General features: G+C 34.9%; 1 protein-coding gene across 1 annotated transcript in view; it reads right to left on the bottom strand.

The window, feature by feature from the left end:
* The window catches only part of LOC149552000 (protein DCL homolog, chloroplastic-like), an 85,773-nt gene extending 69,127 nt beyond the window's left edge, over positions 1–16,646 (bottom strand). The window contains exon 1 of the mRNA XM_089787486.1: positions 16,267–16,646. Within this exon, the coding sequence (XP_089643612.1) occupies positions 16,267–16,505 (239 nt within the window). The 5' untranslated portion in view covers positions 16,506–16,646. The remainder of the gene's footprint in view (positions 1–16,266) is intronic.
* Positions 16,647–17,072: the final 426 nt, after the last annotated feature.

The following is a 17,072-nucleotide window of genomic DNA, read 5'->3' on the forward strand; positions in this document are numbered from 1 at the left end:
CTTTGTTGAGAGTTTTTTAAATATGCATGTCACCCCAAAAGGTCCGATTTTAACTAAAAGCATATTTTAAAACATGTTGTGCCTCTTAAAAAGTCTGATTTTGGAAGAACACGTGCATTTTCTCTCCAAGCATCCAATTTTGCTCATTGTGAGAGATTTATGACGGTTTTGCATGAGATCTTCTTCATTAGGGTCATTTTTGCTTGGAAATGGAATTTCTAACATCAAAAATGGATTTATCTTGCTAAAAAACGTTTTTTCAAACTCCTTCCAAGGGCACATTTTTGGAAAAATCTTCAAATAAATCCATTTTAGAGTATTTAAATCACGTTTTTGCAAGGAAAAGAGGCATTTTGGCATATTCAATTATTGGCAATACACCAAGGGTCATGTTTTTGCATTTGGAAGTAAAAAACGACTCATATTATGTCTTTTATGAATCACGTTTTTGCTAATAACGCCCAGAAAATTGGGGTTTTGATCCACTTTTTTGCATTTTGAAGCCACCTTTTTACATTTGGATCCATGTATTAGCATTTGGGGAAGTCGTTTTTGCATTCGCAAGTCGAAATGACTATAAAACATGCATTTTTTGGCCACGTTTTTGCAAAAACGGCCCAGATTTTTGCATAAAAAAGTCATGTTTTTGTTCAAAAAAACTCAAAAAATGGCATTTCAGCCCATGCATTTGGATCAAGAAGGGTCGTTTCTAAGTTTTAATGCATGCTCTTGTCTTTGGAGACCACGTTTTTGGCCTTTTCATGTCAAATTCGACTCTTCATTGCTCATTAATATTTGTTAAATGCAAGTACAGGAAAAGTCAAAAGTTGTTTGAAAATATAGATTTGAGGAAGAATTGGTCTTCAAAGTCTATGACTATTGCTATTTTGGCTCTTCGATCTCTCCAGGTAAGTGAACATTTTCAAACTTTCTCATCAATTCATGCTTATCTTGCTATTTCCATGCATATTATGGCTTTTTATTGCACACTTAATGAAATCAATGCCATGGAAAGTGCATTTTTCATTTAAAAATGAAGAAATTGTTCATTTTCTTGTTTTTGGAATTTCCCCAAACTCCAAATTCGAATTTGTGTGTTGAAGTGCTTTGCATCTTGACATGTTTGAGTCACTTTCCAAAGGTATGTTTTTCTTTTGAGTTTTTGTGTTTTGTGCTTGCTTGTCAGTTTTCTCCACTTTGGAAAAGTTACGAGTTATTTCCCAAGAACTTCTTGTTGTTTCACTTCATGTGAAAGCATCATCACGTTTCACTTCCATCTTCCATGTCACAACACTTCACATCTCCTCTGACAAATGCGATTACATGTTTTTCATCTCATTCACCATCCGCACATGCATGTAATCCCATTTTCCGCTTTCATTTTCACTCATCTCACTTTCTGCATCCACTCGCACGACACGATTACACGAAATGCCTTATGCGTAATTGCATCTCCAAAACCCGTTTTTGACTAAAAGTCACTTTTTAAAGGTCAAAAAATGTCATATGTATGTTTTCCCATGTATTTCGACTTCATCTTTCTACAAAGACAACTATAAAGTTAACTTTGCATCAAGTTACATCACATTTCCATCTTTCCATATGCACTTACACCTCCATGAGCAAATGCATGTTATTCCACTTCCCGTGTCATTATGCACTTCATCTCATCCGTCATTTGTACTTACATGTAAGCTCATTCTCCATCCACATTCGTATGTCATCTCACTTTTCATTTCTCATTACATGTTGCATATATATGTAATCCACTTTCTGTGCAATGACATCTTGAAAGCCCAAGTCACACTTTTATATCCAAAAGTTCTCATTTGCACGCATTCTCATGCGCCAAGCACTTTAATTCAAAAAAAAAAAGTTAAAGGTGTTGATGGAAAGTTGTTCGAAGTGTACATTCGGACACCATCGAGAAGGTTTTCAAAGTGTCAGAGATTCCAGAATGTGCTGATCTGCAAAAGAAGAATTCATGACAACTTGAACAAGAAAAAGCTGGATCATATCAAGTTTTCAAATGACAATGGACAATTCATCAAAGTCATGAGGTTATCAAAAGACGCAACACCGTGGTTATCAAGGTGAATGCAATGACACAAAATACAAGAACTCTCGATCCTATGATCATCCGAGATAGCATTGCCAAGTACAAGGCCTTTCAGGACAATCCCTAGGATTGTTTCAATTCTCTTTCATATTTCTTCTTCTTCTTCTTCTTTCATGTTTGTAATTGAAGAGAATGTATTAAATGAAAATGTGTAACTACATGTAATATGACTTACATGTGTAATTACATGTAATGCAAGTTGCAGGTGCAACAGCATGTAACCCTATATTTTCCCTTTTAATTAGACTAGGTCAAAGTTGGTTGAGTTGCTCCCACTTTTTCCTCCACCTTTTTCTCAACTCATATGCCTATATAAAGGAATGCCCCGCTCATTGTAAAATCATCATTATCTTTATGCAAGAGAGCTCTGCAGAAATTGTGTCAGGAGAACTTTGTTTGTTTAGCACTATTTTGAGAGAAAGTGAATACAAAGGAGCATTTGAGACTTAACTTTGATTAAGTGAGATTGTTACTTGCATGAGTTATAACCTCTGTCTATAATTCATCTAAGTTATCTTTGATTCATGTTATCTTGTGTTATCGACAATTGTATCTCGTGAATTGAATATAAAAGAGTTAAGAAGCAATTAGAGCCAGAGCTTTGACCAAGAGCAACTGTGGAAGGGTATAGCTAGAAGCTTTGTCTGTAGCTTATACTTCTCTCTCTTAATTCACAAAATAGTTGAGTTATTTTTACTTTTAGGAGTATTTGTGCCCTAATTGTAAAGCTTTTCCATATAGAAGTATGACCGGACTTAGAGCCAAACCGGTACATTTTCAACTAGCTTTTGAGTTAGTGAAGGTTTATCAGTATCACTGTTTCCAACTCTTGATAGAAGTGTGGTTAAAGATTAACCCTACCCATTACTCGCTCAACGAGTAAGTGGATTCTTTCTTGAAAGTTAAGAAGAAAGGATATTGGTAACACCCATTTTACAAAATCTCTCGATTTATTGCTTACCTTGAGTTGATCCAAGGAATGGTGAGAAGGGGGAGCCTTCCCTTTAAGGTAGGAGAGACTTTGTCTCACACACTATGGCTGGTCATCCTATTTTGCGACTGGATTTTTACCCAAAACTATCGGTTGCAAAATATTCACCCAACAAACCCCTAACAGAGTTAGGGTTTGTAACCAATCTAAAGTAAATTGATGTGTACACACTCCAAACTCCTCAAAAGTGCAATCTAATCAAACTGGAACATTTTTGCATTCATTCCGCATCAATGCAATCAATCAAACAATCAATTTCAATCCACCATTGACCAAGAACACACTAAATACAATCAAATTTATGGGAAAATCTATACTTTATTTAATATTAATTGCCCAAAAACTTGTCACATCAATCATCCACCACCTATTTTTGATGGATTTGTTCATCCTTATATGTTTCCAACCAATTCCAAGCGAATTTAAAAGGTTGTGACCATTGGAAAGGTAGTTGTGTGCAATTAGCCAAACTTGACAACTTTTTGACAAATTGTTGCAAAAGTTGTTGAACAACTTTTCACAATTTTTACATCATTTCAAGTATTTGACATTTTCTTACCCAAGTTGATTCCTATGACCTTGGGTTCCAAACTACAAAGACACCTTATTTATCCTTTCTCCTATCATCTAGGAACCCTTTGACCAGATTTGACCTTGTTAGTGTATCTCACCATACAAGTCAATGGCCTTACAATTGGGCTTGTTTGATTACAACAACATGAAATAAAATATCCTATTCTATTAGGGCATCTTCAAAATACTTCATCATGTGCCTTAGGATCAGTAGATGATTGGGGTGCTCCTGTACCATTTTGTTTCATCCACATTATGTGATTACAGTTATTTGTTGCTGCAACATATTTTGCTTCTGTTGTAGACTGAAAAAATTAATCTTGCTTCTTACTTAACCAAGATACTAACCTTCTTCCAGAGAAAAATGTTCCTCCACTTGTGCGCTTTCTGTCATCCACATTTCCTGCCCAACCAACATCAATATATGCATACAATGTGAAATCATTAGATCTATCATACCATAAGCCAAATTCCAATGTTCCCTTTAAATATTTGAAAATTCATTTTAATGTTGCAAAGTGTGTTTCCTAGGATCTGCTTGATACCTTGCTACAATTCCAACTGCAATAGCAATATCTAGTCTTGAATGTGTTAAATACTGTAAATCACCATCATTGTTCAATATCTAGTTTGCATAGTACTATATGAATCATCACTGCTATACAATTTGTATCATATAACCATAGGTGTTCCAACTAGTTTGCAATTCTCCATGCCAAATCTTACCAACAAATCCTTAAGATACTTAGTCTGAAATATGAGAATGTTATCTTTAGTATGTATTATTTCCAATTCCAAAAAGTATTTCACCTCACCAATAATAGACATTTCCAATTCATCTTTCATCTCATCAGAAAACTTATTACTTGCCTCATCATTACCTCCAAAAATGATATCATCCACATATACTTCAATCATTAGTAAAGCATATGAATTAGCTCTCAAATAAATATTACCATTTGCATTACCTTTCTTAAAGCCCAAACTCAACAAGTGTTTATCAAATCTTGCATACTAGGCTCTCCAAATGCTTGCTTTAATCCATGTAGTGCCTTCTTTAGTTTGCATTTCATGTCTTTCTCTTCAGTCAATAAAAATTCATCAAGTTGCTCAATCTAGACTTCTTCCTTAAATTTGCCATTCAAGAAAGCTGACTTAACATCCATTTGATATACCTTGAAATTTTTGGTAGATACATAAGGCAAAAACATTCTTGCAACCTCTAATCTTGCTACAGGGGCAAAGGTTTTTTCAAAATCTATACATTCTTGTTGTATATAGCCTTTACGTACCAATCTTGGTTTGTTCCTTACAACTTCTCTTTGCACATTCATTTTGTTCCTGAAAACCCACTTTGTTCCTATAACATTTTTATCTTTAAGTCTAGAGACTAATTCCCATGTATTGTTCTTTTTAATCTGCTCAAGTTCTTCTTTCATAGCATTTATCCAAAATTCATCCTTATATGCTTCATCAATATTCTTAGGTTCAATATGAGAAATTAAACAAATTTCATCTCTTACCTTTTTCCTCTTGTCATTACTCCTCTACTTGCATCACCAATGATCTGATTACCAGGATGGTTACTTGGAACATACTTAGGTGTTCTTTGTTCTTCTCTAAGGTTCTTCAATTTATACTTGAATTCCATCATCAATTTCAAAGAATAATTATTGTTTTGTATTATGATTTTGTACTGGTCTCTAGCTTGTACTAGCCTAATTTGAATCATCATCAAAATCATACGAAATCTCTCAACAATCCTAACATTTGCACTTTCAACAATCTTCTTTAGTCTCAAATTATAACATCTATAAGCCTTACTCTTTGTTGAATATCTAAGGAATATGTCTTCATCACTTCTAGGATCAAATTTCCCAATTTCATCTTCTCTTTTGATATAACATTTGCTTCCAAAAATTTTGAAATATTTAAAGTAGGTATGTGACCAAACCATGGCTCATAAGGTGTTTTACATGTTCCTTGCCTAATATGAACTTTGTTCATGGTGTATACTACAGTATTAATTGCTTCTCTCCAGTGTACATGTGATACTTTAAATTCAAGTAACATCACTCTAGCTACTTTACTCAAGGTTCATTTGGTTCGTAGAATTGTAGAAATCGAGATTTCTACTAATCTCGAGTTACCCAAATCAAGGTTTTGCAAATCTTCGTTCCTATTTTTGGGATTTTACTTGACCCGTTTGTTTCCCTCAAAAGATGAGCGGGAAGATACATTTTTATGCATAATCTTGGAGTTGTAGGCAAACTCCATTAAATAGTCCAATCTATTGTTTTTACACTCCTCAAAAAGCATAACTAGGTTTTGATTTTCAATTCCTAGTTGCTAGAGGGGAGTCTAATATCCAAGTTTTGAGACAAAATTACAAGTCTGGTATTCCAATTCCGTTTTGCCAATTTTGAAACAAACACAAAAAATTTCAAATCCAAGTTATGAAAAAGCCAATTCTTGTCATCTTCCACAAACCAAATGGACCCTCATTGTTTTGTTTCTTCTCTCTACTATACCATTCTATTGTGGTGCCTTAGGTGCTGAAACTTACCTATGAATACCATTATCCTCACAAAATGCATTGAACTAATTAGAAGTAAACTCTCCACCTTTGTCAAACCTCAAACATTTTATCTTAACTCTTGATTCATTCTCAACTTTTGCCTTAAATATCTTGAACTTATCAAAAGCTTCAGATTTTTCTCTCAAGAAAGCGACCCACATCATCCTAGTGAAATCATCATTAAAAAGATGGAAATACCTCTCACCATAAAAAGTTTTCATATTTGCAAGATCACATAGATCTATATGAACAATTTCCAACTTTTTAGAAGTAGTAAATGTTCTACTTGGAAATGTACTCATTTTCTATTTAACCACCCCTCATTCCTTACACATCATGTTACGGATTTTACAATCTTAGGTAGATCTCTGACAACATTAGAATTACTCACCTTCACTATATTATCAAAATTGATGTGATAATCTTTTTATGCCATAGCCAAATATCATCAACTTTTGCAACAAAAAAACTAATCTCGATAGGATTCAACTAAAATACATTACCTCTTGTTCTTGTTCTTGTTCTTGTGGCAATCTCATTTCCATGCTTATCCTTGATTGAACATATCTCATCAGAAAAATGTAAAAAATAACCCTTATCAACAAGTTGTCCAACACTCAACAAATTATGTTTCAGTCCATCAACAAAATATACATCTTGAGAGTTAGTCTTACTATCAAGAGCAATAGATCCTATTCCCTTTATAGGACAAGGTGCATTGCTATTGACTCTAACAACACCTCCATCATTGCTCTTAACTTCAACAAACTTATCTGTGCCACCAGTCATGTGATGTGAACATCCACAATCTACAATCCAAACTGATTTCTTTTTCCCCATATGTGAAATAAGTGTTTTTTCTTCTCTAACGGAACTTTTTTCTTTAATAGCAACAAATTCAATTTCATCTTCACCATCACTATCTAAAACATTGATTTCTTTAACTTCAATCTCTTCATTAGTAACATATAGACATTCTTTAGGAATCTTTGATTTGTAAGGTCTAGGTTTTGCCTTAGGTTCTATTGTAGGACATCTAGCAAAAAAAGACCAATCTTCTTACAATGCCAACAAACAAAAGGAGCTTTGTTTTTTAAAATACCCTTACCTTTAAGTTCTCTTTTTGCAATCAGTGATACAAATTTATCTATCTTCTTCTCTTTTTGAATATTTGCCCAATCACTTGCATAATCTCCAAGGCTTCCATTGGTGCTTCCACTTTTACTAAGTACACTCTTATCTTTGTCTGCACTAGCCCTAAAAGCAATCTCAACTCTAGGCAGAGAATCTTTTATTGTACCAATTTCAAAAGCTTGTAACTTTCCAATTAGCATTTCTCTGCTAAAATTTGGAATAAGAGTAATATCTTCTTCAATTGCATTTACCTTATATTCTCATAAGTTGGAGTCAAAGATCTAAGAACTTTAGACAAACTTCATCTTCTGTTACAACTCCTCCAAGACTGTATATAATTGTAGTAATCTTAGTATTTCTCTACACATATGATCTAATAGTTACATCTTCTTGCATTCTAGCATTCTCTAGCTTAGTTTTCAAATTCTGCAACTTAGCTTTCTTTTAACATTCATCACCTTCATAGAACTTTTCTAATTTAATCCAAATATCATGTGCAAGATCACGTCTTTTTACCTTGATGAATTGTGTCTCTTATAGTGCATTGATTAATGCTTCCCTTGCAATCATGTTACAATAGAATATCTTTTTTTCATCATTTGTGCTACAAGATAGCTCACCCTCTGATTTAACATGTATTTCAGTCTTTGTAATCAACTAGAAGTCAATCCCCATATAGATCAAGTGTGTTCACATCTTATCCTTCCAACTAACATAGTTGTCACCGTCAGACTTAGGACTGTCCTTCCTCTAAGCCATAGATTGTCACAGACCCTCAATAATATATACACAAACTTTTTTATTTTTCATATAATTATCATTGATGTATATTTTTTATCAATTAAATGTTTTTAATATAGTGATTGAATGACAACATAATCTTTATTATTTGTTATTATAAATAGCAAATGATTAATTAAATAAATATAATTACAAATAATAAAACCCATATCTAATTATTATTTATCCAACATACCACAATATTAATTAATAAATAAATGCAATATAAAATAAGTAGGGAGACGTGTCTTTCCACATCGTCATCTCATACTATAAAGGATCGCAACCCACAAGAGGAAAATATAGGAGATTAAACATTTTCATTTTTATGAAAGGGGCATATACACATACAGTCAACAAGCAAACAATATAGGATTATCATTTTAAACGATATCCGTTACCCATCTTCAAATCGCAACAAGGAATATCAGCAAGGAACGTGGCAAACACGAAAGGTTATTGCATATCATCCACCCAACCTTAGCAATCACAAACAGTGCATCAATCCACCATCCAAACGTAGAAACATCACAATAAGTCACTAAGACCATGCAAACTTGGTCTGCTCATGTGGGCTTTTGAATAGAGGTACACCATACTTTGTGTGTGCACTATGTACCATTCCTTACTTGTTATTTATACTATATTTAAATTTAGGATTAATTTATTATTATTAATACATTCATCACAAGGTAAAGTCAATAGACAAGATTCTTCTCAAGTTGATTTAATTAGTTATAATTATATTTGTTCAATATCAATTTTGGTAATAATAGTAACTAGAGCAAAGATTATAAGGATCCTATTAATATATATACATAAAGGCAAAATATTCAACTAGTGAAATATTCAAACCCAACTCTTCTATATTTTTAATGAAGCCCTAGGGAGTTTGTGACAAGTAGAGTAATTCGGGCACAATGAGGAGAAGATTCTCAAAATGGGCTTTGTTCATGAGGGAGCCTCTTGGAGCCAATTTCTACCCAAGTACAATAATTCTACCCTTCATTATGTTGTGATGCGGAGCCTAATTAGACTCTGAGGTTTATTCGGCACGATTCCCCCGTAGATTATTTCTACGAGGGTTTGGGGGCAGCACCTCCAAGACAAGGTCAAAGGGCAACGCCCTAGAGTACAAGGTGGGGTCAAGGGGCAACACCCCCACAAGGGTTTTCGACCCGAAGTCAAAAATGACCTTATATTGTAAAAGGTGTCGGCTGCTATTTTTCTATTGGATGACTTATTCTAGCCCTAATTTTGTAATGGCAAAAGCCTGTATAAAATGGCTTAGGGTTAGGGATTTCATAATGTATGGTGATATTGTAACTTCTTGCGGCGGTAATTGAGATGTAAGGGATTGCGGATTGTAATCATTGGATAATAATAATATTAAATTTGTTGGTGGATGTAGCCCAGGGATTGGGTGAACCACGTTAAATCTTTGTGTCTTGTGTTCTCTTCTGTGTGATCTATTATTTTCTGATATTAGTTATATTTGCATTTATTGTTATTTTTGTTCGTGGTTAATCCTAAAACATTCGAGATACAATACATTTTGCAATTTAATATTTATTATTTTATTCACTTGCAATCTCATTGTGAACTTATGTTTGAGTAGGGTTCATTACATAGATCTCCTCAAGTTGCTAAGCTTCCTTATCCAAGAGGAACTAATGCTTTAATACCAATTGTTAAGAAGTAAAGTCCACACACAATTGAGGGTGAATCAGTTGTCTCCAATTAAACTTAAAACCAAACTTATAAATCTGAACTCCAACTATTAAAACAATGATGCACAACAACAGAAAACCATACACCATAACCCGATGATTTTGTTGATGAGGGAATCTCTTGATCAGGGGGAAAACCTCATTAGGGATTGCACCCACAAGATAGTATACTAATATATAAATTCCTCACTAGAGGATGTGACCCTTTTAGGAGTCAAATACAATGCACTCTTTACAATAGTCCCAGTTAGAGGGCAGATCCCTGTTAGGAGCCCTTGAACACTTGTTAGAAGGTCCCAATGTTGTTAAAGGCTGATAAGAAACAAATAGACCCACTACCTAAATGTTCCAACAAGAGTGAGGAACAAATATCAGGATAACATATCCAAGTCAATCAACTAACTTATCTACAACTTACTTGCCAAAACAATCACTTTGAAGCTCACCACAATCAACTAACTCAATCCCTGCTCTGCTTTGATCATCCAATATGAGGGCTCGCATCCACAATATTCATGACGACCATACAACTATCACACCCAACCAAGGAAAACATCTTTCCTTTATACACTTACAAATAATTAATTAGGTCAACTTGTTAAGGCTTCCCCAATGTACAATTAATTACATAGGTCCATGCTAAGGCATACACAACTTCATAAGCATCATTACAAATATTACAATATAGTTCACACGCGTTACAATACAAATATTACATTTTACAATAATAAGTTAAACTCTTCCTTAACACCGTCGGCTGCCAGAAAAATATATTGCATGCTACACAACAGCAACTTTTCCAAAATAATCCAAATGTCTTGCTATCACGAACATAGGTGCACGAACAAGTCTTCTACCACAAACCAAGCTTGCTGACATTAATTCCACCTCGCCAATAAGATACAACAAATCTGCGATCAACAGTCTCTGTCAATAATTCATGTACACTAGTATGCTACCAATCTTCACCACACAAATTGTAACTCATCCAGAACTAAACATAAGATCCAACGAACACAAACATGATGTCCATACTCATATCCTTCTACACAAATCTAAGCTTGCATAGCTTAACCTGTCATATGCGAACTTCGTTGTGCTAACAATCATCCTGCAATATATATAATCTTTGTCTGTCTTGAAATATGTTGTCATCAATGACAAAACCTTTCATCTATACAACACATAAACTACTAATCCAAGTGCCAACCAAACCTTTATTTCTAACATGTATATATACTCACTAGTATTAATGGAGTCATAATCATATATGTCCATGCTTAGATTTGTTACTATTTAGTACTTGATGAGGAAGGGATCAAAGTGTTTCCTTGTTCAGTCTTATTACTATTTCTGCCTGAGAAGAAAGGGGCTATAAAGTTTCCAGGGGTGGTTTATCTAAATCCAATCAATGTATTATTCCCAAGACAGGGGAGGGGTCAACATTTCGGAAGCCTTTAGGGCAAGTCCCAAGATAGGATACAAGCTTGAACCTGTAAACTTCGTGGAAGCCTATTGTAATTGATCTCTAGGAACACCTTGGTTACATGCTTAATCCTTCCTTCGTCAAATTGAAGTAGTAATAAAGTCGGTATGGATGTCAATAGTATATATATATATATAAACTTAATATAATCAAATGAATAATCAATTCTCTTTACTTTTGTCTTAGACTAAATCATTATATCTTTATCCATTTAGCTTATGACATAAATATTAAATTTATGTCTAAATCGATAATGACTAAGTCTAAGCCCAATAAGGAATATTCTACTATAAGATCAAAATTTGTTTTCTTTTCCATCTCTACCTCATATTTCTATACTCATTTTAGTGTTCATCCCAATAGCTTTACATATGATACATTTGCCTTCATGTACTAGTAAATAACTCTTGCCAATCTGATTTGCAAACACTCCTAGTCTATCTTAGATATCAACATTGAACCCCAAGAATTTGATCTTGACTCTCAAAAGACATTGACACTTAAGACTATCAATGCTAGTTCCTAACTCAAAATTTAAAATTTCTGATTTGATGGATGGATAAATACCTAACACTTTATATTTTGGATATTTTTCCTACATCTTGTAATATTATTTTTCATCCTCAATCTCATTTCTTTCTCTTCCAAAATTTTGTACTACATTATCTCCAAAAGCTCTCTACTCCATTTTTGCAGATATTTGAAGCTTCCTATTAAAGATTATCTATTAGAGTGCCTATTTATTTCTCACTTTCATTAAGCAGTGCCTTTCTTCCTTCCTTTCCATCACTTTCCTTGTCACTATATGCTCACTATTCCCTTTCCCTTGTCCCAAATTCATATTCCTTTTCATCTCCCTTTGCAGATTAATCCCTCAGTTCCTTGCTCCAATCGTTCCATGACTCATCACATCCCTCATCCTCTAGATCACATAAGCACACAATACCTAGGGCCCAAAAGTTTGTCGCTAAGATTTAGTTATTTCAATTGATTATTCACCCAACATAGGAACATGTACTCAAAAACTTCCAAAGGTAGAACTTCCCAAACAGCCAAACCCTAGTTTTCTTCTCCCTTGTAACTTCGAACAAGAGTAATGTGGCATAAAGGACATATTTCAGGATTCTGGAAGCAAAACGGAACTTAGAAAAAAGGCAAGATATTTTTCCTGCATCTTGTAAAATTATTTTTCATCCTCAATCTCATTTCTTTCTATTCCAAAATTCTGTACTACGCTATCTCCAAAAGCTCTCTACTCCATTTTTGCAGATATTTGAAGCTTCCTATTGAAGATTATCTATTCGAGTGCCTATTTATTTCTCACCTTTCATTAAGCAGTGCCTTTCTTCCTTCCTTTCCATCACTTTCCTTCTCACCATATGCTCACTATTCCCTTTCCCTTGTCCCAAATTCATATTCCTTTTCATCTCCCTTTGCAGATTAATCCCTCATTTCCTTGCTCCAATGGTTCCATGACTCATCACATCCCTCATCCTCTACGTCACATAAGCACACAATACCTAGGGCCCAAAAGTTTGTCGCTAAGATTTAGTTATTTCAATTGATTATTCACCCAACATAGGAACATGTACTCAAAAACTTCCAAAGGCAGAACTTCCCAAACAGCCAAACCCTAGTTTTCTTCTCCCTTGTAACTTCGAACAAGAGTAATGTGGTGTAAAGGACATATTTCAGGATTCTGGAAGCAAAACGGAACTTAGAAAAAAGGCAAGAATTCCCTAAAATTTTCAAAATCTTGGCATCAGAAGACATCAAATCCATCGTACTAATTGACATATTTGCAGGACTACTAGTTAGACATCAATGTCGGACACCAACATCCATCACCCCTCTGGTATCTAGGCTTATCAGAATCAGCTAATACTTTTCACAATCCTCCTTCTAACATTCCACATGACATTTCCACCATTATATCCTACGCATCTTCAATTACAAAAATGTGTCCCCTCACCTTTGTTGCCTTAAACCCCTTCCTTAACCAAAATGGAATTTAACAGCAACCTTCAGCCAACTCATTCTCTTCTCCACTAGATCTAATCTTCACAACACTCAATCACTTCTATCTTAATTACACCAATACCTCCCACCCCACCCTCTCTCTTCACAACACTAGATTTCTTCTCTAAAACACCTTCTTGAACCTTCACAATACTCAATTCACTACTCCTAACACATAAAGTAGCCTTCCCTAAACCCATCCTCCATGATGCCTCTCTTACTCTTCTCAAAATCTTTGCTTTCCTTTCTTTTACCTACTTTTCCTTCATATTTATCCTTGGATTGTCCTTTGTCCCTTCCCCATAGCTTTATCACTTTCCCCTCCCTCCCTCCATGTTAATTTTCTTGATCCTCACTTTTGTCACCACCTGCATTCTCTTGCCCTCATGTACTTGACCATATTACGTCAAGCTTTATCTTATCTCCATGACCATATGATGGTTTATCTTACCCAACACCCTCCTTTCCTTGCTGTTTGGCACTTCCTTAACACTAGCTCGCTCATTCCCTCATGCTACAATTTGCACCTCTCCACTACATTGTTCTTCATTGCTTTATGGCTTCACAGTTTATAAATATACTTGTTTTTGAGAATGAATATATGTATGTCTCTCATATAGCTCGCTCTTCTCCCTCTTCTAATACTACTAACCACATATAATATAAGATGATGGTATTTCTAAACCCATTTATCTCTATATTCTTCATTACATTCTTCCAAATTATCGAGTAACCCAAATATGATAAGACCTCTTCTCTTCCCCTTACCCTTGATAATTGTCTACCAATAATTAATAAATCTTCGTTCTCCTAAAGGCTCTTCTATTGATGACATATAATTTGATGCCTTAAGTCCTCCCACACTAAGAACGAGGTTTATGTACCTTATAAATTGGCTTTCCTTTCCACAAACATCCTCGGCACATAAATGCATCTTCTAACACACCTTCATTCCCTTCTCTTATATATCTTCTTTTTGACAAGGAGACTATTGGTTAAGGTAAGAGTAAACAAGAAGCTGCTATGTATCATTTAGAAAGCACATTCAATGCAATTTGTTTTAATGACTAGGATATCATTCCTATAAATTCTTCTATGTAAGAAAACTTCCCATGTTTCTCCTAACTTCTCTACTTCATCCACCTCTCTACTTTTCACTAAAAAAAGTAATAGTTAACATCTTATATTACATGCACAAAACTTTATGGCTTTCATTATGAATTTCATTATGATGAAAATGTTACTATTATCTTCCTACTAATTTACAAGGAGATACACTGCAAATGCTTGTCTTGATCACTTTAATCTCAGACATATTTTCCCCTTCCTCTTGTAACACAAACAAGTCATTCTTCATTCTTTCCTTGCCACATATTACAACTTATTACTCGTGTTGTCAAGGGATTTGATGGAATATATATGGCTAAGAAATATCAATATCCTTTACTACACAATTCTAAAACAAAAGCACTATTCCTTCTTTTAGTTCTTCTTCCTCGCCTCCTAAGATTGTAGTAGATGGGCAACCTCTCCTTATGGTGGCCTCAATTTTTTTCTCATTCTCCTTTCCATATTGATTTGTATTTTCCTATTCCTCCTCTTCCTTTCCCTATTGTCTATCATGATGCTCCTCATCATATTCTACTTTCAAAATATGAGCCAGACACATGACACTAGGCATAATAGAAAGAAAGCTCCAGTTTCAACTTCTTTACCACCCAAAATTCTCTTGTGCTTCCTCTTCGTCATATTTCCTATGAAAGCGCCAAAGATTATGACCTTATTGACTAGCTTTGTTCTATACAAGCTAAGATCTATTTTTGGGACCTAATGGAAACTTCTTCTACTTATACAAACATTCTTCAACGTGCCTTACTAGGCATAATAGAATTAAAAGTCCAATTTCTACTTCTTTACCACCTGATTCTCTTGACCTCCCTGCCTCCCAACACCCACCCCTCCTCATTTTTCTTGTGAAAGTACCAAAGGGTATGGTCTTATCGACTAACTTCAATCTATAAAAGCTAAGATTTCTTTTTGGGATCTAATGCATGATTCTACTCATAAAAACGTTCTTCAACATGCTTCACAAAAGATCTTTGTACAATCTAATACTTGGCCTACCAAGGTGGCCACTCGGCTAGAGGCCACCCATTATGAATATAAAACATTACCTCTTCTACTTCTGAGCATCCTTCTACTTTTATGATTCAAAAAAATCTTCCCCATACGGTTGTTATTGGTTATCACAAACTTCAAGTTAAGAGACAAATATTCACAGTAGCCCTCTTGCAGATCTCCCCCATCTTCAAGCAGAGTACAAATTTAAGAAACAAATATCCATGTTTCTAGGATATGTAAATCAATAAATGGAATGGAAAAAGTTGGCATGTTATCGATATTACGATATCTTCTCGTAGGCCCTACCCAGAGACACCCACATACATCTCTATTAATTTAGCAATAAGTTTTTAACACAATATACGCACTGCCCTGGTAAAACCCAAACCAAACTAAATTTCGGTACACTACAATACGTTTACACGAAAATTGCTGGAAAAGCAGTCGTCGCAAATTCCAGAAGTTCCGTCTTCTTTAGAGAGGTTTAGAAACAGGGAGTTCATTGAGGCATTTACTTTTATTCGAGTTTACTTTAAAATAAACTCTCTTGAACAAGACAGAGATTAACACTTGTATATGCACAGGCTACTATCCTAAGGGTATTGAGCGCGCGCCAATTTGCTCGATAATGTGAAGTCTATAAACAACTACAAGTGGAAAAGCCTACAAGGTTGGACAGTTAAATTTTGATGTAGATATTTTAATTTTTTTCAAATGAACAGATATAGAACTTACTTGGAAGTATGCAGTATCTTCCTGACAAGGCCTTTGATTGGACGAATTTCTTGCAGAATTGAAGATTCAATCGACTTCCACGTGTTCCGTTCTTGTTGTTGCAATTGGTCACTTGCATTTTTAGAAGAGTAGGTCCGCAGTTCGAGTCTTGTGGGTTTCAGATGGTAAAGTTGTGCAGTCTGTAAAGAGTGGAATTTATTCTGATTAGGAAGAATGCGCATGAGAGCTCTTAGTGCCATCGCAAGGTCGACGTGGATCAACTACAGCATTAAATTTTAAAAAATTTGATGTTGTCACAAAGCGGGTGTCTTATCTAATGCCGACCGGGAGTAAACCCTAATTTGTCTTTATTTTAAAATAGATGTTCTACCACAGCTCGCGTTCCGTATTCTAAAAACTTTTCAATCCACTGTTTGGGTGTGCAAAACACGAATTAGAATTTGATAAAAATGGGATTTCGTATCCTCATTTATACTCCATTTCGTGGATTTCGTCTTCCATCAAAATACTTGGAATTGGCCATAAACCCGTTTTAATTCCAATTTTTATTAAAATGGGCATACGATATTTGTTGAAAGCGATAATTTTTCGCATCCGCCAGGAGCTATTTCATTTCCCGCTCGAATGTATCCGTTGCCATTGCTTGCTCGACCAGGTATGTGTTTACGTTTTGTGCTTTCTAGGTCGCGAGGGTTCTACTTCTCCATTTCTCCTTACGATTCGTCATTTTCTTCAGGTTGCAGAGGTTTATAGCAGAGGCGAGGAGGCGAGTTAGTTTGGTTGCAATCTTCATCAGCGGGTAGGGC

The sequence above is a fragment of the Cupressus sempervirens genome, chromosome 6, assembly GCF_028749045.1.
Source record: "Cupressus sempervirens isolate cs-2001-9-10 chromosome 6, ASM2874904v1, whole genome shotgun sequence".
NCBI lineage: Eukaryota > Viridiplantae > Streptophyta > Pinopsida > Cupressales > Cupressaceae > Cupressus > Cupressus sempervirens.